The sequence below is a fragment of the Oncorhynchus masou genome, chromosome 11 (assembly GCF_036934945.1).
Source record: "Oncorhynchus masou masou isolate Uvic2021 chromosome 11, UVic_Omas_1.1, whole genome shotgun sequence".
Taxonomy (NCBI): domain Eukaryota; kingdom Metazoa; phylum Chordata; class Actinopteri; order Salmoniformes; family Salmonidae; genus Oncorhynchus; species Oncorhynchus masou.
In genome coordinates, this window is record NC_088222.1 from 39774848 (window position 1) to 39797800 (window position 22953).

The window sequence follows — 22953 nt, forward strand, 5'->3', positions numbered from 1 at the left end:
CAACATGCCATACTCTTGTTCCAGACTGCATCAGATACTTGGGCTACACGTACTGAGACAAGGGCGTTGTTTCCCTCACTCGGATCATTTGCAAATTGAAGTAAAATTATGAAAACACAGACGAAAACACAGACATTTTTTATTTTTTATTGGTCAAATATTTGGTGAAGCCTGGCTTCTCATGGCATTCATGAATACATGCCACTGCAGATAGGCCTACTTTCACAATTAATTAGGGGAAGGCTGCAGCAGTATGATCTTCTGCCCAAAGTGTTAAACTCAATCAAGTGTAAATTGATCACAGACAGACAATTTGGTTGTCTACCTCTCCAGTTGGAAAAATGCTGCATTGACTGATATGACATATGATTAGAAATCTTGAAGTATGGGCTATGTGCGTTACATTTTGGGAATGCATGTGAAGTATGATTTGTGTTCAAATGTTCTATAAAACAAATTGTTTTAGGCTTATTTGATCGTGAAAACATGGCTGCGATAGAATATACTTTTCGTGGGTACGTTTTATAATAATTTGGGCCTTCTGAATTCTCCCCAACATCATTTTCGTATGGAAAGTTTTATTATGGCCTAGTTTAGTATCAGGCGTTCTTTTGCAACAGCTTGAAACTTCACTCCTAATACTCCCCAATATGATATTATATTTTGTTTTTGTTAAAATGTTTTTCAATCAGGCGAAGTTCGAGGGACTTTTCAGTCTCAAGTCACACCTTGGACATCTCTCACCTCTTGTTCAACTCATAGATCCAGATATGTCATCCTTATGGCTTAATGATGGATTCCCTAATGATGAGAGTTCCATATTCTGAGAAGGCAATCACTCAGGTTATGCTATTTGGCTGAAAGTGACCATTTTCTTCCACCTGAAATATTCGTAGTGAAGCATTCACCTGATTTTTTTTTTATATGTTGACCCTCTGAACCCCATTGACTCTAGTGTCTGCAGCCTAGTTGCTAACGTTTATGGACATATGTAAGAGAGACCCCCTCTGGGAGGCCGCACTTCTGCCAAGTGAAAAAAACAGAAGGTATTTAAGGCAGTCTATGTTGCAGCAGCAATGTGGTAATTTCAGTTGAAAGTCTCATGTTAACATTCCAATCTGGAAACTGGATCAAAAGAAATGGACACCAACATGTTGTCAATGGACAGTCTTTGGGACTACCAGCACTACAGGCAGTTAAATCCTGAGAATAAGTATAAAACCTCTCTCGATGAAAGTGCTGTAGAATAGTTACTGTAAATTGTAGGACTAACATTGATCATTAGCGTTCACGCTATTGAAATAAGGCTGGGTTAAAAAATCCCTCTAACAACAGATCTGACAAATCACTTTTGTGTTTTTTCAAAACTTTGAAACAGCTATTCCCAAATCACATGCATCTGGGCTGTACCCGTGGCAGGGCAGCCTCTCCATCAAGGCTGGGTCGGTAGAGGCCAACAGTTGGTTGACACATGACTTTGATTCCAATAAATGATCCCAAAATGGTTAATATCTTGGCCAAGGGAGGTTGATATGAATTTATGTGACATTCCATGGGTAATCTGTCCCATCTGTTGACCGCTCCCTGGGGGAATCAGCAGCTATAATAAGAGGAGAAGGGTAATTTGGAATGGGGTCATTTATGGGGTCCAGGGCCTCTGGCACTACTCCCTCCCCTCTACTTTATTTTAGTGGAGATCCCTCTCTTTTTATGTGGCTTCAGGAGAGCTGCGGGGCATAGGTTGCAGCCATAGCTGGTATAGATGAAAAATCTGAGACTGCTTTGTTTCGCAGTCTGTGGTGGGAGGAGAGTTGAAATCACAATTACACCGTCTCCTCTGTTTGGGCATTGAGGCACATGCTAGCATTGTTATGGGGAGATTTTTGTGTAAACATGAATGCATGTGATAAATACATGAACAACAGATAATAATCATCAACAAACAGTTTACTAATGGTTAACAAACAGTTGATAAACAGATGTTCCAATGTAGTGTTATCAGTTAGGGCCTAGGTCTCAGAGAATGCTGCCGTGAGTGTGATGAATGGACGGCGAGTCTGATTATCTGAGACTGCTACAATATCAGCAATCAAAACCCTGTGGTTTTGGTAGCCTGAGATCGCTAACCAACGGAAGACCTGGCTAATACGCATGAATGTTCACAATATTGTATTGTACTGTCCTAGATGTTTGTTATTTGTGTAACTTTGTCCTCAGGCTAGAATGTCTGGTGAGACTATGATTTGTGCCTAGTGGGTCTACTGCGATGCCTGATATGTCTGTGTTTTTTGTTGTAACTTTAGTCTTTTTGAACCACTCCAAACAAGATGTTCCTTCACTGGAAAAATAAAGTTATTCTAATTCTAATTCTTGATGAGCATTGCAAGGGTGGTTGATTGCCCATATATGGGTGACTCCGCCTCTTTTTGACTGACCTCATCACTCTGTGTTCTGTCCCGACAGGAACTCTCCTGATGACTGCAGTGTGGGGAAGAACAGAAAATTGTCCAGTGGAGGTGAGGGCGCTGCCCCCGTCACATACAGCAGCTACCTGGAGGACAAGCTTATCGCTCCCCCCAACATGACCACCAACGAGCGCCGCGTCATCGTTCCCGCAGGTAACAGAACAGGTCAACACCCCAAATTACACCACAGTAATCTGAACACCAGAACACTTTTCTATAGACAGCTGAAGCGCTTAGTTGGATCTGCTCAATTACATTGGGTTGACTCACCTGTCTTCAATTGAGATGATAATCAACATGCACATGTATACATAGCTTAAGAGGACCCACTTTGGAATGAGAAGCAGGACGTTGCCATCTCTGGTTAAAGAAGCCTTCAATACCAGTCCCAGTCCAGTCAGTCAGGTCCAGTATGTGGTCACTCACTGCCTTTGATAAGGGGACCTCATGTCTCTCACGAACAGTGCATTCATCTGTCACAAGGAGAGACTTCCTGTGATCTGCAGCACAGAAGCTCCAGCATTTTGTTGCCGAGTGTGCTGTTCATTGTCTAGACCATTTCCTATGGTTCTGGTCCAAAGGGGTGGAGTAAGGATCAGGGTGAAGGAGGGGGCTCTGAGTCCCTGCCAAACTGGAGAAAGGTATTATTATAATTTCCCCATTCACACACCTAGAAAACAATACCTGAATCCTGACTGGAACACACATAAGACTGTAAAGAAGCCAAATAAAGCCAAAATCTTTGAAATTAGATGAATGTAGATATTTTCCAGAATAAAATTGACATACTAAGGTTTTTCTTTGATTTAAAGATCGACAATGCATAGTCACTAGATGTATACATTTTCTATTCCTGGCTTATGTGCATCAGGGTTTTGAGGACTACACTTTTATGAATTCCATGAAGCGCAAACCAAAGATCACACTAGATCATTCTCCATCCTCCATCCGGTAAACCAAAGATCACACTAGATCATTCTCCATCCTCCATCCGGTAAACCAAAGATCACACTAGATCATTCTCCATCCTCCATCCGGTAAACCAAAGATCACACTAGATCATGCTCCATGTTAGCCTTTGTCACAGAAATGTTTCCAATGGAAAAACACCATAGAGTAACTTTTTTAGAGTAATTTCCCCACAGAAAAACCTGTCCATTGAGGGCATGCAGCACTGAATTCTCTATCTGTGGGTTGTGCATCACAGTTTTTCTGGGGTAGCGCAACTTCCTCTTCAACTGAAGCTGACAAGGACAATGACACGGCATGTTAAGAACATCCTGTTTTTGCTGTTTAGTTAGAGGAGGACAATAGGCACACACTGCTTCATGGAATATAATGGGAGGTCATCATTCAACTGGCTTTTCTGCTCCACGTATAGGAAACACATTCCTGATATTTTGGTATAGGGGAGGTAATCTCAACTTCAAATACATACAGAGCTGTTCCTATATGATGCACAATGCATCCCTTAGGGCATTTTAAGAAGCCTCAACCCCCGCCCCCCCCCGTCCTCGACCCACAATCTATATTATAGAAAAATATTGTGTTGTGAGAAGATCACTTTGGTTACTTTTTATAAAGGCATTATACTCCAAAACTAAATGATGTTGACAACATCTGAAATATAATTTTCCCTTTTAAAACATTTTAACCTGTAGCCCAACTGATGCTTGCCTTGCTACCCACACTCCTTGCTCCAGCCAAACGCCCACATACGTTTGTTTCTTCTCCGCAATGAGTCTGTATCTGAGTACCTCCTCGGCGATTTCTAGAACGCAAACACATTCTAACCGTTCTGATTGGTCCCAGAAACGCATGTGTTGTGCCAGAGTCAGAACACTTGTGGGTAACGCGGTTATTTGAAAGTTTGTCATTGGATTTCATACTTGTTTTGTGCTATACCCCACATTTTGACCTCACCACAAACAACTTCAACGATGGCAGTCTCAGACTGAATTATGTTGCAAAAGATAGATTAGCGGAAGAATTCCGTTTGAGTTGTCAGGCAAATCTGATGCGACACATCGACTTTAAATAATAGGCTAAAGCATGGGGTTGCCCATCTGCATTTACCTAATTGAAAACCCCCAAAAGACTCAATGCATCAAATGCTACAAATCAGTCAGTCCTGTTTAAGATCAGGAAGGACTATTTTTATTATTCTCATGACCATGGCTTTATTTCTATTACAGCCTATTGGATGGGCGTCATTCATGTCCCATTCACCCAGTTCAATGCAACATCGATAGGCTTAGGCTGCTACATGATACTCACATTTTCCCTATACCCATCATGAAGTTGCTACAACCTAGCCTATGAATTAAAGTTTACAATGAAAAATGTAAGGTGACAGACAGTGATACATTCAATACCGCCTTGCACACTCTTGCCTGCATATACAGTACCAATGAAAAGTTTGGACACCTACTATTTCAAGGGTTTTTCTTTATTTTTACTAAACCCTGTCTTTCAAAGATAATTAGTAAAATTCCAAATAACTTCACAGATCTTCATTGTAAAGGGTTTAAACACTGTTTCCCATGCTTGTTCAATGAACCATAAACAATTAATAAACATACACCTGTGGAACAGTTGTTAAGACACTAACAGCTTACAGACAATAGGAAATTGTGATCACAGTTATGAAAACTCAGGACACTAAAGAGGCCTTTCTACTGACTCTGAAAAACACCAAAAGAAAGATGCCCAGGGTCCCTGCTCATCTGTGTGAACTTGCCTTAGGCATGCTGCAAGGAGGCATGAGGACTGCAGATGTGGCCAGGGCAATAAATTGCAATGTTCGTACTGTGAGATGCCTAAGAAAGCACTACAGGGAGACAGGACGGATACCCGATCGTCCTCCAAACATCACACCTGCGGGACAGGTACAGGATGGCAACAACAACTGTCCGAGTTACACCAGGAACACACAATCTCTCCATCAGTGCTCAGACTGTTTGCAATAGGCTGAGAGAGGCTGGACTGAGGGCTTGTGGGCCTGCTGTAAGGCAGGTCCTCACCAGACATCACCGGCAACAACGTCGCCTATGGGCAAAAACCCACTGTTGCTGGACCAGATAGTACTGGCAAAAAGTGCTCTTCACTGACGAGTCGCGGTTTTGTCTCACCAGGGATGATGGTCGGATTCGTGTTTATCTTCGAAGGAATAAGCATTACACTGAGGCCTGTACTCTGGAGCGGGATCGATTTGGAGGTGGAGGGTCCGTCATGGTCTGGGGAGGTGTATCACAGCATTATCGGACTGAGCTTGTTGTCATTGCAGGCAATCTCAATGCTGTGCATTGAGGGAAGACCTCCTCCCTCATGTGGTAACCTTCCTGCAGGCTCATCCTTACATGACCCTCCAGCATGACATGTCCCCAGCCATACCTCTCGTTCTGTGCGTGATTTCCTGCAAGACAGGAATGTCAGTGTTCTGCCATGACCAGTGAAGAGCCCGGATCTCAATCTCATTGAGCACCTCTGGGACCTGTTGGATTGGAGGGTGAGGGCTAGGTTCATTCCCCCAGAAATGTCCGGGAACTTGCAGGTGCCTTGGTGGAAGAGTGGGGTAACATCTCACAGCAAGAACTGGCAAATCTGGTGCAGTCCATAAGGAGGAGATGCAATGCAGTACTTAATGCAGCTGGTGGCCACACCCGATACTGACAGTTATTTTTGATTTTGACCCCCCCCCCCCTTTATTCAGGGACACATTGCTCCATTTCTGTTAGTCACATGTCTATGGAACTTGTTCAGTTTATGTCTCAGTTGTTGAATCTGGTTTTGTTCAAACAAATATTTACACATGTTAAGTTTGCTGAAAATAAACGCAGTTGACAGTGAGAGGACGTTTCTTTTTTTGCTGCGTTTATTTTCTACATTGTAGAATAATAGTGAAGACATGAAAACTATGAAATAACACATATGGAATCATGTAGTAAGCAAAAAAGTTTTAAACAAATCAAATGTATTTGATATTTGAGATTCTTCACTGATGGACTTCAATGCACAACACATCAGATGTGACCAGGTGAAAAAACCTTTCCAAGCCAAACCATATCATAACCGCTACACACAGCCTACATCGTTATCACCATATTAGCTAAAGTAATGCCATAGTCAACATAGCTAATAGAACTAACGCCTTAGTCTAGCCTCCCGAGTGGTGTAGCGGTCTAAGGCACTGCATCTCAGTGCTGAGGCATCACTACAGACCCAGGTTTGATCCCAAGCTGTATCACAACCAGCTGTAACCGGGAGTCCCAAAGGGCAGCGCACAATTGGCCCAGTGTTATCTGGGTTATGGAAGGGTTTGGTCGGGGGGGGGGCCTTTACTTTGCTCATCGTGCTATACCGAATCCTTGTGGCGGGCCGGGCGCCAGCAGGCTGACTTCAGTCTTCAGTTGAACGGTGTTTCCTCCAACGCATTAGGGCAGCTGGCTTCTGAGTTAAGCGGGCGGGTGTTAAGGAGCGCGGTTCGGATGCATGACTCGAACTTCGGCTCTCCTGAGCCCGTTGGGGAGTTGCAGCTATGAGACAAGATTGAAATTGGGAGAAAAAGGGGGTAAAAAATAATAATAATGAAGAACTAACGTGTTAGTAAACCTGCTACAATCATGCAGTAACGTTACAGTGTGCAGTTCAATAAGCAGATTGGCAGTTACACCGGCGGTCCCCGGTGGCAATAAATTTGTCAAGCCAAAAGCTTATCTTGACTTGGGAGAGATCCAGTGTTGTGTTGGATAGTCATAGCTAACATAGCATTCCTCTGTTTGAGCCGAGTGTTTGTGTAGGCTAAACTAGCTAGCTAGCTGCATTTACTAGCTAAGTAGCTAAGTGAAAGTGGAAGTCTCTCTCTCTCTTTCTCTCTCTCTCTTGGTTCTCCTTCATTTTTGAAGATATTTATTTGTTTAAAACTGTTTAACTATTGCCTCTTTCTCTCTTTGAGTCAAATACTCAACACATTTTATGCACTGCAGTGCTAGCTAGCTGTAGCTTATGCATTCAGTACTAGATTCAATCTCTGATCCTTTCACTGGGTGGACAACATGTCAGTTCATGCTGCAAGAGCTCTGATAGGTTGGAGGACATCCTCCAGAAGTTCTCATAATTACTGTGTAAGTCTATGGAACGGGGTGAGAACCAAGAACCTCCTAGGTTTTGTATTGAAGTCAATGTACCTAGAGGAGGACGGAAGGTAGCTGTCCTCTGGCTACACCATGGTGCTACCCTACAGAGTGCTGTTGAGGCTACTGTAGACCTTCATTGCAACAGTGTGTTGAAATAAATTATTTGGTGACGTGAATACATTTAGTATAGTTTTATTTAAAAGTATAACTTTTTAAATCTTTTACTATAAAAATGTAATGAAATTTACTGAAGAGGATGGGGTTTTTTCTGGGACAAAATGGGGAATAGGTGGTGGGCGTGGTGGGGGAATTATAATGGATATGGCCAATGGCGTGGTCTCCAACCAAACATTTTAGAGGCCCTCCTCTTGGCTGCAGAGACAACGTTTAACTTTTAGTTACATTTCCTGAATTTCTACCATATTTTGACATGGGGCTGAGAGAAGAAAATGCTGTTTTATAGCAAATGTTCAAAAAAATTCTACACATTTTGCCATGGCTTATGCCATGTTCTTATGCTATCTGAGTGACTCATTATAACAAAATCAATGGAGGCCCCATGCCATGACATTTTTTGAATGTTAGATTATCCCTGATTGTCTAGTTTATATGCTGGCGATTTTTTGTTCTCAAAGATGATCTTATTAAAAAATATATAGGTTCATTATTTTCTCTACATACTTTATATCTGGTGTTAGTCGTATAGGTTTACACTGAAAACGTTTTGCCATCACAAAAAGGATTAGTGGCCCGCTGTTGCTAAATGAATAAAGGGGAAACACTGCGAGTGCCAGACCCACTGATCGACCCACTGATCCTTGCCTCGTGGTGCTGTAGAGATGGATGCTCACGGAGTTACCGTTGCCTCTTGCTCCTTGCTCTCTGAGCCAGTGTAAGTTATCCCGTTTACTCCATAGGGCTCTGGTAGGGAATAGGGTTCCATTTGGGACACTGGGCCGGAGCTGCTAAGTATGGTTGGAAAGGCGACGGTGTGGTTTGTTTCTGTACGTGTCAGCTGTTTTTGGATCCTGTTATGTGTGTGCCAAAAGAAGGTGTGACAAACTGGTGGGTTCCTGTGAGTGAGTGGGATGTTTGGTACCAGGTGCATGATCTCTGGGAAAGAGAGTGTCACGGTTCTAATCACATTCTCAGCAGTCATCTAATTGGACAATTTTAATTGCAAAATGTTAAATTCGTTTAGAAAATGTTGGTTAATAAAACCAATTTCGTTACAAATGTACACTCAAACCTGTTATCATATAAAGAATGGGAGTAAGTATGAACTGTAAGAAAATAAGTAAGAATGTAGGAATGAAGGTAAGAGTTTTCTCTGTGTTGTGTCCATGGCCTGGCAGATCCCACGCTGTGGTCCACGGAGCATGTGCGCCAGTGGCTGGAGTGGGCAGTAAAGGAGTATGGCCTGCTGGATGTGGATATGGCTCTCTTCCACAACGTGGACGGCAAAGACCTGTGCAAGATGTGCAAGGAGGACTTCCAGAGGCTCACGCTCAGCTACAACGCAGACATCCTGCTCTCCCATCTGCACTACCTCAGAGAGAGTGAGTCTAGTATCTTCCTTCTCCTCCTCATCATCATCCCTCTCTCCTCTCCTCCCTCTACATGCTCCCGCCTTCTGCCCCCCTTCCCTAGCTGGCCAACACAATGCAATGGCAGGCAGTAAAGAAAGAGGCTACAAAGGGATACTATTGAAGGGCTGCTGTGGTCTAGTGGTCCATCTTTTTCTACCTCTATACCAGGGGTAAGGTTAGAGAACTTGTCCTGGTGGGTTATAAGTAAAGCAGGCTTAAGGGGCTTTGTAGCCAGCATCCAACTGAGCTCACACTGACATTCTCCGGAGGGCCTCAGCTACTTTGCTTGACTGCAGATTAGAATGAAACCTGGTGAAGGAGTCCCTGTTGTCGCTGCTTCTGCTGCTTTGGCTGAGTGACTCACTGCTCCAAGACCTGCTTTCCTGTCCACTGACACCTCACCTCCTCTCTCCAACACATGCATTGGTGCATGTCGTCCACATGCTTCTTCACATGCATACACACACACATTCTGGTTTTAAGTTGTTAACATTACATGTTACAGTGTTAGCTATGTAGTAGCAGTAGGAGTAATGGTGGCAGTAGTGTAACAATAATACAATAATTAATCATATGTTTTTAAAGAGGAATAGGTACACTACATCAATAAAGCCATCATTGGCACCCATCTTAAGAAGCATATCTGTTTATAGTCATTGGAGAAGGTTTGTCAGACTCTTGAGATTATGTTTATCTTTGACACTCTCTCTCTCTCTGCTCTCTCTGAGTCCAAGTTCCATTTGATCGTGCAGAGAACTTTCCAGTGAACCATTAATCTTCTCATAGTGACTGCTTGTGGGTTTGTTTGTTTGATATCAGTGTCGGTTTTGGTAGGGTTCACCCACAGATGTGCAGAGGAGGTGAGTGATGGGAGAAAGAGGAGAACCAAACAGATCGAGCCAGCCAGACAGAGAAATGAGAAAGCCAGATAGCTTGAGGAGTTCAGAGTTGGGGGTGATGTGTACCACCACCTTCTGAACATGGGTGTTGTTCATTTTTGTGTGTCATCATTATGTGCCAAAAACTGTCGCCATTCAGACTAAATATAGGTACAGTATAACATTGGGTGATTCCATGTCAGGACATCCCGAAAATATTTTGGGCATCTCAGATTGTTCTGTGAATTCTGACATAGAAACTGCATTGGGAGGAAGGATGTTTGACATGCTTTTTACATTTGTATAATGAAAGTGTCCGATTTAGGCCCTTTTTAGACCACTGTATACATGGCTCCTGTAAGACCCAACAATCCATGAACCGTACGATACAGACAACATATTTTTGCCATTGCACTCCTTATAGTGTTCTCTCAAATATGGAGTATGTCTACATTCTGAAATTTACACATTCATATATTCAACATAAAATGTATTCATATGAAGACCAATTTTATACATTGACGTTATAGGTCATTTACCAATCACAGCCCACCTTTAGGATTGCACATTCAGCAAATCACCAGCAGAGGGAGTTTCCTTTGAATCCATTTTCCCATTCACTGTGTTGGTGGTGCTCATTAAATGAATCATAACTTCAAAACTAGGAGAGAGCCCACTCTGGAAATTTGATGTAATTTTAGAGTATATTGTTGCAAACATTGTCTTAAATTAACTAAATCAAAAAGGGCACTTAATATTAATATGTTGAATGTTGAATAAATTCATGTTAACATTTTTCTTTTAGAATCTTGAAATACTCCATATGTTAGAGCACGCTATAAGGAGTATAATGACACCAAGATGTTGTGTATCCTGTACAGTTCACAGATCATAGGGTCTTTTAGGAGGCAAGGGCCTAAACTGGCCACTCTCATCCTTCCTCCTGATGGTGTTTCTATGTAGATATTGCCAGAACCATATGACATACCCAAAATATTGCCCCCATTGCATTATTCCACAATCCTGTGCTTGAATCGCTCTTGATATGCATGAGTCTCACGAAAATCTTTTGAAAGGCCTTTTCTTATACATTACTTTTAGTGTAATCACCAGTTCCCTCACCCTCATTGAAATACTGTGGGCAGTTTGAAATTGATAAGAGAGAATTGCCAATAGGCATACTTAGTGTCACTCCAAAGACTTGTTTTTTGCTGGCCCTATATTAAAAATAGTTGCTGGATTTGGCTTTGAGGTCTGCTTGACTGGAAAATACACTAGTGATGGGGGGGATGAAGAAAGCCCTCACAAGCTTTCCTTTCATCCCCCTCTCCTCCTTTTGTTTTTGGCAATGGCTGCTGCTTCTCTTTCCCCCTCATGTGTACACACGCTCACCGAATTTACTCTGGAGGAGGGAAAGCGATGGATTCTCACGGACGAATGTGGGCACGAGTGATTAACTGTTTATTTGGGTTGGCCCTCCCTACCATTGTCTTACTTACAAGTTCTCTCTCTCTCTCTCTCTCTCTCTCTCTCTCTCTCTCTCTCTCCCCCACTCCATTTCCTCACCACTCTATCTCCCTGTATCGCTCCTTGCCTGTTGAATGTTGCCTCTAATGGTCTGTGTTTGTGTTATGGCTGCCCCCCCCCCTCCCCTCCCAAAGCATCACTCCTTGCACATCATAGGTTGTTTGAGCTGTTCTATTTTTTTGGTTCATCTCTTTTTCAAAAGAATGTTTTATTTCTCAGCTCCACTTCCTCACTTGACTTCCGATGATGTTGACAAAGCCTTACAAAACTCCCCGCGGTTAATGCATGCTCGCAACTCAGGTAAGGAGTCCCCTGCCCCCCTTCTCTACCTCTGGCTTTGCTCCCGCCACCACAGTATCCGCACACTCACACAGTGCCCACCTATGTATATACAGTGTACTCTTTATATACATTCACACTGATTCGTTTGTATTCATATGAGTATCAGATTATGCATCAAGTAATCAAATTGAATCTTTTGTTGTTATTATTTCTAATGTGTTTTTGTTATGTGGTGCAGAAATTACTGTATGCTGGTGCGGTAATGCATTGTGACTGTAGAGCGTAGAGGACAGCATGTGCTAAAGTCTAACATTGATGCATTCTGCTGTAATTGTCCTTGTGCTGCACAAAATTCCTCCCCATATGGATATTCGTCAAAGCAATTAAATTGGAACATTCAGGAATTGTGTCATGAGAAGTTGTCATTACGGGTACATAATCATTTACATAATTTATTAATGATCCTCTCTTTCACTCTCTGCAGGAGGTGCGAGTTTTATTTTCCCCAACACTCCTGTTTATCCCACTGACAACTCCCCCAGAGTCTCCACTAGGCCAGGTGGGTGATTCATCACTCCTATAAGTTGATGTAGATGAGGCATACGAGCACACTGTAAGCACATCCAATTACACTTGTAGAGGAGCAAGGTACAGGGAGGAGAAACAAGGAACCACATACCTTGGAGACAAAGTACTACATTTTGCAAATTGCCCAATGCCCATGTACAAATACACATAAACAAAGATACATTTAGAAGTTTGTCGAAAAAATGTTTTAGAGGATTTATTTATATTTCAACTCAAGCATCCCTTGCCCTTAAAATAATACTCCAGACTGCAGTAGTTGGGTCTCTGTGTTTGGGCCTCTTGTATTATGGGAAGTTTCTGGCAATCCACAACTCTTGCCTCAGACCGATGAGGTGAACCACAGAAATGCACTCACCCATCAGCATGTTTTTGTTTTTATCATAGCGCCCTCTAGGGTTAATGTTCATAGCTGCAGGCAGCAGGTTCATTTGTCATTTATGATATTTTACAGACCTGGCTTATGAAGCAGCAAGAAGATCTGGCTGGGCTCCTCAAGCTGTGTCTTCCACTAAAGGTAAGGAGTCACAATGTACTGTACATTGGTCCTTTGTCAAAACATGGCACTCCCTTTGGTTTTCATCTATTTGGAAATGTGTATAAGTACATTACAGTGAATTTAAAAGATTTAAAAGCTCTTTACAAGCCTGTAGACTAAACATAAACAAAGGTCAGGCAGAAAACAGGCAGAAAACAGGAATTTGGATACCTCAAGATAAGAAGCTATTTCTCCACTGCATACACTTGGAACTTTGCACTCAGGGAAACCCCGTGCTAATATTTTTGGGAACTTTATCCCTCAAGGTTCCCAGCCCTCCCCAACCATTGTCACCAAAACAGAGGAGCAGAGGCCTCAGCTCGGTAAAATATAAGCTTGAACAGTACTCTGAAATAGATGTTGACTGAGCCGAAAACATACATTTATCCTACTAATGTGAATGTTTTTCACTTCTTAGATCCTTACCAGATCCTGGGGCCTACGAGCAGCAGGCTGGCAAACCCCGGTGAGTTTTAGGGTGGGTGGAAGTGATTATCACTTCATTAGACAAGATTAAAGATTTTAGATATTCATATTACAACAAATGCACCATTTATATAAATAGTTGTTTGTTGCTATTAGTTCTTGTGGTGTTGACTGTAGCACGTCTTTTTGTAGTTGTTATGTTGATGACCACCTGCCTATCTCCAGACTGTATTATAATTGTTACGATATTGACTCCCTGACTCTGTCCAGACTGTATAAGTAATTGTTACATGTTGACTTCCTGTCTCTGTCCAGACTGTGGCCGGGACTCAAACAAACCGCAATCCGCCGACATCGCACTACTCTTGAGCTTTAAAGGTAATTTACGTTTGAGCTGACATCCGTAGCGTTTATCCTGAATGCGATCGTGATCTTCAAGGAAATTGCCTTTGAAAGTGAAGTGCAGTGTGATGTCGGCGTAGTGCGGTTTGAATCGCAGCCAGTATTAGTAATCTTTACTGTGCTGACACCCTTTCTGCCTGCAGGCTCGGGACAGATCCAGCTGTGGCAGTTCCTGCTGGAGCTCCTGTCAGACAGTGCCAACTCTGGCTGCATCACTTGGGAGGGCACTAATGGTGAATTCAAGATGACCGACCCTGACGAGGTGGCGAGGCGCTGGGGCGAGAGGAAGAGCAAGCCCAACATGAACTACGACAAGCTGAGCCGCGCCCTGCGCTACTACTACGACAAGAACATCATGACCAAGGTGCACGGCAAGCGCTACGCCTACAAGTTTGACTTCCACGGCATCGCCCAGGCCCTACAGCCTCACCCTCCAGAGTCCTCCATGTACAAATACCCCTCCGACTTATCCTACATGAGCACCTATCATGCACACCAGCAGAAGGTCAACTTTGTCACACCTCACCCCCAAGCGCTACCTGTCACCTCCTCCAGCTTCTTTGCTGCCCCCAACCCCTACTGGAATTCCCCCACCGGGGGTATCTACCCCAACTCCCGGCACCCAGCCACTCACATGCCCTCTCACATGGGGACTTACTATTAGACCTGCCAGGGAGAGGTCGTCTCACAACTCTAAAACTGGGGGAAGAAACGGGAATAAACCGGCAAACACAAAGGGCAGTTTAGGAACCAAATGAAAAGCGGGCAGGATCAATAATGAAGGAATAATGTAGAGGTAGGGTGTATGAGGTAGAGGTAGGGTTTCATGCCCTATAATTACTTGTGTAATTCTAGGGCATGAGCAGGTAAGGGAACTCAAGGTTTTTTAAAGGATTGAGAGGAGGGCTACAGACATGTCACTCGCTATAAGACGATATAGGAGGGCACACTGTAAAAAGGGCAATAGAGGATGTTGCTATGACCAAGGGCATTGTGTGACATGTAGTTACTGAGAACAGTGAAAGACAAGTCTTTGAGTAGACGTAAAAGGGAGTTATCAGTGGACTATTTAACATGAACATGTCCTTTTTATGAAGGGCGATAAATATACCCCAAAAATAACATATCTGCATGAACAGTTGCTTTTTATATATTATTTTTTTAAACTATTAAACTACCTTATTTAAAGAAGTTAACATATCAAGGACTGTACAGATTAGGCAAGGTAAGTGAGATGTAAGTGAGGAGAGGGGTGTGGTGTTGCAAATGAGTGTGTACTTTAGAGTACACAGAGGAAGTAGGGAGGAGTACTAAACTTGGCTGTGGTCAACTGTGAAATTAGCACCAGCAGGAAACACCTTGGGTCGACTTGTGCTAGATGGTCATGTCATATGACCATGGATGGACTCACAGACTGTTTGTGACCAAGGGTGGGGAAACATCAAGAGAGGATGGCGGATCATCAAAGACAATGAAATATGTGAAAAAGTAAGTATTATTCCTTTGGATATTATTAGTCTTATGTCTTATCAGTATTATTATACTATATGGTAGTCCATATGGCATTATTGAACGTAAAGGAACTTTTTTTAAACTTGATTGTTATTCTTGAAAACAATTCATCAGTGTTTTGGAAATTGAGAAAAACTGGAAATAATATTCGTAAAATGTAATGTGTGACCTCAAATCTTTTTAGAAGGAAGGAGGGTTTTTCTTGACCAGTGCCTTACCACAGAAACTCCCAGTTCAGCTGAAGAGATTTTATGAAGTGCCAATTTTGTATTATTGTTTTTCTGAGTCACAAACGCTGTGCGTTTGTTAGATTGAAGTGTACAAGTCAGTGTTATATTTCTTTTTATATGATAAATATATAACTTATGCATTTATACACTACGAGTTGATCTCAGCCAGCCAAAGACACATACAACGTTTTTAAATTAGATATAGTGACAAAAAAAGTAATTGAAATGGACCAAAGCGGGCAGTAAACAAAAACATTTAAAAAAAACTATTGTCGCCTTATCTCTGTAAACAGTTTACAACATAAACTATATATACTAAAATCTAAAACGGATTGTGTTGGCCAGGCAAGGCATTTCAGACCTGTTCAGTATTATTTTATGGGATGCAGGCTTGGGTAGGACACCTATAAACTGGCAGCCTAGTAAACTGAGAAACAGGACTGAGATACTGAGATTGTTGACTAAAGGGACGATAAAAATCATATACTTTGATAGATTTTCTACAGTGTCATTTCTAATAAAGTATTTTCAACCAAAGTGCTGTCCTCTCTTGTCTTGGAAGGTCAAAGAGTGTGTGTGTTATTGTGCTCTGTCTGCATACAGTAAAGAGAAGTTGCTCCCATTGTTTTGACCCAAAACGTTCAGTGTGTGCCAACAACCAAACGACAGACCTTGGGTTCGATTCAATCTGTATCGCTGAAGCATTGCAGATTGCACAATAGAAATGTAAAGGTAATTTCCGATTGAGCCGACAAATGCAGCGTTTGCCGTGAATGCAGTCTCCATTGCCTTTAAAATTCAATCACGCTGTAACTTGGAACTTTTACGATACGGATTGAGTAGAGCCCTTAATTGGCTCGACCCTAAGAGATGAGGAGTAGAGCAGTGTGGGATGGGGGAAATGGGAAGGGAGATAAAAACATCCCTTCAATCTCATAATGGCATATGAAACATCTCTTCTTCAAAGTCAATGGTTTATTCATAGACAGAAAAAACACAGCTCTCAAGCACTACACACTAAAAAAGTTTTGTTCTATCCCCATCTGCTCTTAGTGTGACATTTGTATAATATTTTAAAATATCCAACTTGAGTGATACAAAGAAACAACATCTTGAATCTTCTTTCCTGGAATCCTATGTACAGGTTAAATATTTCTAGTACAGCAATAGTTGCTGCCACAGTTCCACTCAAACACTGGCACCTGAGACCCAGTCCTTGTTTTGCCTGTATGTCCATATTCTCCTATTATATGGCTTGTGGATCCAAACGATGTGCTAGTTATATACTGCACCAGAATTTACTGTCCAGATGCATACTGATCATGTTGAACATGAGTTTATTTGTCGAAAAGTGTCATCATTCACTCATGCATATTGGGTTTAGCAGTTATATGAAATAAAAACAGATATATTTCCGTAACACGTGTTTACAAATTGTTTCCAGACAGTAACTGTGGGTCATGTTTATTACCAGTGTCCAACATGTTTGAGGGACCTCTTATTCCTTCTTGTACTCCTCTAGTTTCAGCTTATTTTTGTTGTTGCTGGGGAGTGTAGGGTCGCTGCTCACCTGCACCTTGTCAAAGAAGTTAAAGTCGGCCACGTACTGGCCACCAGGGGTGCTGAAGAGCACAGGCTTGAACTTGTAGTCCCACAGGATCTCCTGGGGAACGTATGAGGTGCGGCTCTGACAAGTGGCTGCCGTGGACTCCATGGTGGCATTAAGTGTGACCAGCAGCTCAAAGTCACGCGTCCGCAACCTCTCGGCGGTCAGCCCCGCCAGGGGGCTACTCTCATCCAGCACGTGGTAGAATGTGAGGGGCAGGATTAGGAAGGGGCACTCCCCGCACGAGTCTATGTAGAAGTCCACAGCCGTCTGGCGGATCAGAGTCTTCTCGCCCTCCTCAGTCACATTGGGTGAGAGCAGCTTGCCCATCAGCTGGCACTGGATCAGCAGGCTCTTCCTCAAGTTGGCCACACGCACCATCAGACATAGTTTACCATTGTGGCGGCAGATCACTGCCAACTGGCTGAACTTGATGGTCTCGGCCCGCTTTTTGGGTCGCGCCAGCTTGGCCAGAAAGGCCCCGGTTACAAAGATCTCAGCCAGGCCTGTGGTGACCAGCTGGACCAGCAGGACGAAGATGGCCAGTGGACACTCGTCGGTGATGTAGCGGAAGCCGTAGCCAATGGTGGTCTGCGACTCCAGGGAAAAGAGGAAGGCACCGGTTAGGGTCGCGACGTTCATGACACAGGGCGTGTGGTTGGACAGCAACTCACCCTCGAAGTCACCGTTGACCATGCCAATAATGTAGAAGATGACCCCAAAGAGGAACCAGGTCATTATGAAAGTGGAGGAGAAGAGGGTGAGCTTATAGCGCCACTTCATGTCCACCACCGTGGTCCAGATGTCGTGGAGGTAGATCTTCACCATGCCCTCCACGTTGTCAATGCGCACTTGGTTGTGTCCATTCTTGGAGACGATCCTCCGTTGGACATCTGCCTTCTTGGTGGTCATCTTGGTCTTAAGTGTGTTCTCTGTAGTTTCCACTTTGTTGTCACCCTATTTGCATTGCAAGCGGTGGGACTGAAAAAGAAGAAACAATGTTAGTCAATGGCAACAAATTAGGACACAGTAGGTAACAGAGTTCAGGAATAGTTCAAGCATTAAATGAACCCTTTGGACAACTGTCAGTTACAAAAACATTCTCACTAGAGCTACTGTGGCTGGTTGGCTTCCTCCAGAAATTAGGCAATTTATAAGATATTTCCACACAATTAATTTCACAACACAGATATTTAACCTGTTAGAGACTGTATGTCCTCCCTCTGATGTTCAAATATGTACAGTATATCACTGACCCAAAAACATTTCCTCTAAGTAATGTCTAAATATTATGTTATATGTATTCCCCACTGAAACACACTATTTTTACATTTAAACAAGGTTTCTTTTAGAATATATGCAATATATGACATCTTTGTAAATCTAGATTCTTAATTTTGCCAGTTGACACGGCAACTAGAAAAATAGAGCTCCTCATGACAGAAAGCTCAGGATGATTATTTCTATGGTTAATAAGAAATTATGGAAAGTTGTAAATTAACTCAGTAGCATGCAGTAACACCTTCTGTAGAACGTCTTACAAAGTTCCTAACTTCTCTAAGTTACTTTTAAAATGCAAGGAAGTTGTATAATGAAGTTGTATAATACTTACGTTCAGTGTTGATGCCTTCTCAGGTGTGGCTTCATTTGCTCTCAGTAGTTATAATCTGCAATGTGAACCTGCTGTAAAAAGCCTTCTTGAGAGTTCCACAATGTCCTCTCCTCTTTGTCCTCTTCGGCACAATGATATTTAGGACATTTTGTGAGAACAAAAAGGAGAGAGAAGGAAAAAAGCTTATTCAATGAGTTCTTGGCTACATGTAGGTAAGCTTTTATTTCAAGTGTGGGACAAACTCCACCTATCTACCCCACCCTACCAGGGGCAGGCAACAAGTGCTCCCTTTCACACGTTTTAAAAATTCTCTGAACTCATGGTTTGTTTCGTAGTTCCATGCATGGTTGTTGTTTCTTTATACACACACCCTGATTTACTATCTCCAAGGCTTAATAATGTACTGACAGATATTCTAAATCCTTGACCAGAACAGAACATGAAATGACCCTGATCTCAGCCTTTTTATTTGACTATGCTATTGTATTAAAGGGAAGATATGATGCAGTTGAAAGCTATAATCAATATAATGACATGTATTACCATTAACAAAATGGCAAGTCAAATCACAAATCACACCGTATGTAAAATCACCACATCGAAAATGCAACAATTGTTTTTCAAAGCGCATGTACTGTATGTAGTAGGGAACTGGAAAGTAGGGTCCCATGACCCATATCTAGCCAATAAGGAATCTGTATAATTGGTGAACACAAGAAGTCTCTCTCCAGATTTAATGCAATCCTCTGTGTAACCATTGCGCTGTGACCTTGGATTACATTACAAGAGGTGCAGATAATAGCTCCTTGGGTTATTCATTAACTGATCTGAGGGCTGGTGCTAACAATATACACTGAGTGTACTGCTCTTTCCATTACATGGGCTGACCAGGTGAATCGAGCTGAAAGCTATGATACCTTATGTCACTTGTCAAATATACTTCAATCAATGTAAATGAAGGTGAGGAGACAGGTTAAATAAGGATTTTTAAGCCTTGAGACATGGATTGTGTATGTGTTCCATTGTGAGGGTGAATGGGCAAGACAAAATATTTAAGTGCCTTTAAATGGAGTATGATAGAAGGTGCTAGGCACATAGGTTTGTTTTAATAAATACAACGCTGCTGGGTTTTTCACGCTCAACAGTTTCCCGTGTTTATCAACAATTTGTAATTGTATTTATTATGGATAAATAAATGTATTATGCCAAGGCAGCAGCTACTCTTCCTGTGGTCCAGCAAAATTAAGGCAGTTATACAATTTTAATATCATTAAAATACATTAACAACAGATTTCACAACACATTAAGTGTGTGCCCTCAGGCCCCTACTCTACTACCATGTATCTACAACACAAAATCCATGTGTACGTGTGTGTAGTGCATAAGTTATCGTGTGTCTGTGCCTATGTTTGTGTTGCTTCACTGTCCCCGCTGTTCCATAAGTTGAATTTTTGTATCTGTTTTTTAAACTGCTTGCATGAGTTACTTGATGTGGAATAGAGTTCCATGTAGTCATGGCACTTTGTAGTACAGTGCGCCTCCCATAGTCTGTTCTGGACTTGGGGTCTGTGAAGAGACCTCTGGTGGCATGTCTTGTGGGGTATGCATGGGTGTCCGAGCTGTGTGCCAGTAGTTCAAACAGACAGCTCGGTGCATTCAACATGTCAATACCTCTCACAAATACAAGTAGTGATGAAGTCAATCTCTCCTCCACATTGAGCCAGGAGAGATTGACATGCATATTATTAATGTTAGCTGTCTGTGTACATCAAGTACATCCAAGGGCCTTTCGTGCTACCCTGTTCTGAGCCAATTGCGGCACCTGACTACACAACTGAACAGTCAACAAAACTGCGGTCTGTAGGACCTGCTGTAATGGTGGGTGAGTGATGGGTGTGGAGTCAGACGCAGAGATCAAAAGTAAACTGGAAAAAACGCTTTAATGTCCTCTACAAAGTAATAGGTCCAAACAGGGGTGAAGCCCTAAACACAGGTGCAAACAAACCCAAAACCTACAAAACCCGGACAGCCAAAACCCAAAAAACAACGATAACCACAAACGTAACAATAACAACAAGCCCTCACAAACACCAGTGGGCTAAACAAACTTAAATAACACCCATCCCAAAACCCCAAAAAGGAACAAGTGAAAACAATTAGACAAAAACAAACAAAAAGGAAAAAGGGATCGGTGGCAGCTAGTAGACCGGCGACGACGACCGGCCGAGTGCCACCCGAACAGGAAGGGGAGCCACCTTCGGGGGTATTCGTGACAGTACCCCCCCCCCCCGACGCGCGGCTCCCGCAGCGCGCCGACACCGGCCTCGGGGACGACCCGGGGGGCGAGACGCAGGGCGTTCCGAATGGAGGCGATGGAACTCCCTTAGCATAGTGGGATCCAATATATCCAAATCAAATCAAATTTTATTTGTCACATACACATGGTTAGCAGATGTTAATGCGAGTGTAGCAAAATGCTTGTGCTTCTAGTTCCGGCAATGCAGTAATAACCAACAAGTAATCTAACTAACAATTCCTAAACTACAGTCTTATACACAGTGTAAGGGGATAAAGAATATGTACATAAGGATATATGAATGAGTGATGGTACAGAGCAGCATAGGCAAGATACAGTAGATGGTATCGAGTACAGTATATACATATAAGATGAGTATGTAAACAAAGTGGCATAGTTAAAGTGGCTAGTGATACATGTATTACATAAGGATGCAGTCGATGATATAGAGTACAGTATATACGTATGCATATGAGATGAATAATGTAGGGTAAGTAACATTATATAAGGTAGCATTGTTTAAAGTGGCTAGTGATATTTTTACATCATTTCCCATCAATTCCCATTATTAAAGTGGCTGGAGTTGAGTCAGTGTCAGTGTGTTGGCAGCAGCCACTCAATGTTAGTGGTGGCTGTTTAACAGTCTGATGGCCTTGAGATAGAAGCTGTTTTTCAGTCTCTCGGTCCCAGCTTTGATGCACCTGTACTGACCTCGCCTTCTGGATGATAGCGGGGTGAACAGGCAGTGGCTCGGGTGGTTGATGTCCTTGATGATCTTTATGGCCTTCCTGTAACATCGGGTGGTGTAGGTGTCCTGGAGGGCAGGTAGTTTGCCCCCGGTGATGCGTTGTGCAGACCTCACTACCCTCTGGAGAGCCTTACGGTTGAGGGCGGAGCAGTTGCCGTACCAGGCGGTGATACAGCCCGCCAGGATGCTCTCGATTGTGCATCTGTAGAAGTTTGTGAGTGCTTTTGGTGACAAGCCGAATTTCTTCAGCCTCCTGAGGTTGAAGAGGCGCTGCTACGCCTTCTTCACGATGCTGTCTGTGTGAGTGGACCATTTCAGTTTGTCTGTGATGTGTATGCCGAGGAACTTAAAACTTGCTACTCTCTCCACTACTGTTCCATCGATGTGGATAGGGGGGTGTTCCCCACCGGGACCCAGCACCTCTCCTCCGGCCTGTACCCCTCCCAATCCACGAGGTACTGCAGGCCCCTCACCCGGCGTCTCAAGTCCAGAATGGCCCGTATCGTGTACGCCGGAGACCCCTCGATGTCCAGAGGGGGCGGAGGGACATCCGGAACCTCACTTTCCTGCATGGGACCAGCTACCACCGGCCTGAGGAGAGACACATGAAACGAGGGGTTAATACGATAATACGAAGGGAGTAACAATCGATAACAAACCTTGTTTATTCTCCTTAGGACTTTAAATGGCCCTAAACACTGCGGACCCAGCTTCCGGCGGGGTAGGCGGAGGGGCAATTTTCCGGTCGAGAGCCATACCCTGTCCCCCGGTGCAAACACAGGGGCCTCACTGCGGTGACGGTCAGCGCTCCTCTTCTGCCGTCCACTTGCCTGACGCAATTTACTGGACGGCTCTCCAGGTCTCCTTAGAGCGCTGCACCCACTCCTCCTCCACAGGAACCTCGGTCTGGCTCTGATTCCATGGTGCCAGAACCGACTGGTACCCCAACACACACTCAAACGGTGACATATGGTAGAGGAGTGGCTTAGTGAGTTCTGGGCCATTTCAGCCCAGGGGATGTATCTCGCCCACCCCCTGGCCGGTCCTGGCAATACGACCTCAGAAACTTACCCACTTCCTGGTTTACTCGCTACACCTGCCCATTACTCACCGGTTGATAAC

The 22953-nt window shown here is 43.3% G+C and overlaps 2 protein-coding genes across 7 annotated transcripts in view; one reads left to right on the forward strand and one right to left on the reverse strand.

Moving 5' to 3' along the window:
* Positions 1 to 22953, forward strand: part of LOC135548688 (transcriptional regulator Erg-like) — a 116660-nt gene that overhangs the window by 89323 nt on the left and 4384 nt on the right. For 3 of the 6 annotated variants that reach the window (XM_064978521.1, XM_064978522.1, XM_064978525.1), the window contains 9 exons: positions 2464 to 2618; positions 8956 to 9159; positions 11814 to 11894; positions 12361 to 12435; positions 12916 to 12978; positions 13266 to 13322; positions 13418 to 13465; positions 13741 to 13803; positions 13971 to 16106. In XM_064978521.1, coding sequence (XP_064834593.1) covers positions 2464 to 2618; positions 8956 to 9159; positions 11814 to 11894; positions 12361 to 12435; positions 12916 to 12978; positions 13266 to 13322; positions 13418 to 13465; positions 13741 to 13803; positions 13971 to 14491 — 1267 coding nt within the window. In that variant the 3' untranslated portion in view covers positions 14492 to 16106. Of the gene's footprint in view, positions 1 to 2463; positions 2619 to 8955; positions 9160 to 11813; positions 11895 to 12360; positions 12436 to 12915; positions 12979 to 13265; positions 13323 to 13417; positions 13466 to 13740; positions 13804 to 13970; positions 16107 to 22953 lie in introns of those variants that run through there. The other 3 variants (XR_010456873.1, XM_064978524.1, XM_064978523.1) reach the window with 3 other exon arrangements.
* LOC135548689 (ATP-sensitive inward rectifier potassium channel 15-like) lies at positions 16527 to 19062 on the reverse strand. The gene is made up of 2 exons (XM_064978526.1): positions 18788 to 19062; positions 16527 to 18156 (listed from the first exon to the last, which is right to left on the reverse strand). Exon 2 carries the CDS (start codon positions 18085 to 18087, stop codon positions 17068 to 17070), a length of 1020 nt encoding a protein of 339 aa, XP_064834598.1. The 5' UTR covers positions 18088 to 18156; positions 18788 to 19062; the 3' UTR covers positions 16527 to 17067.

Coding starts and splice junctions, on each gene's coding strand:
- LOC135548689 (XM_064978526.1), bottom strand. CDS start 18,087: ATGACCACCAAGAAGGCAGATGTCCAACGGAGGATCGTCTCCAAGAAT.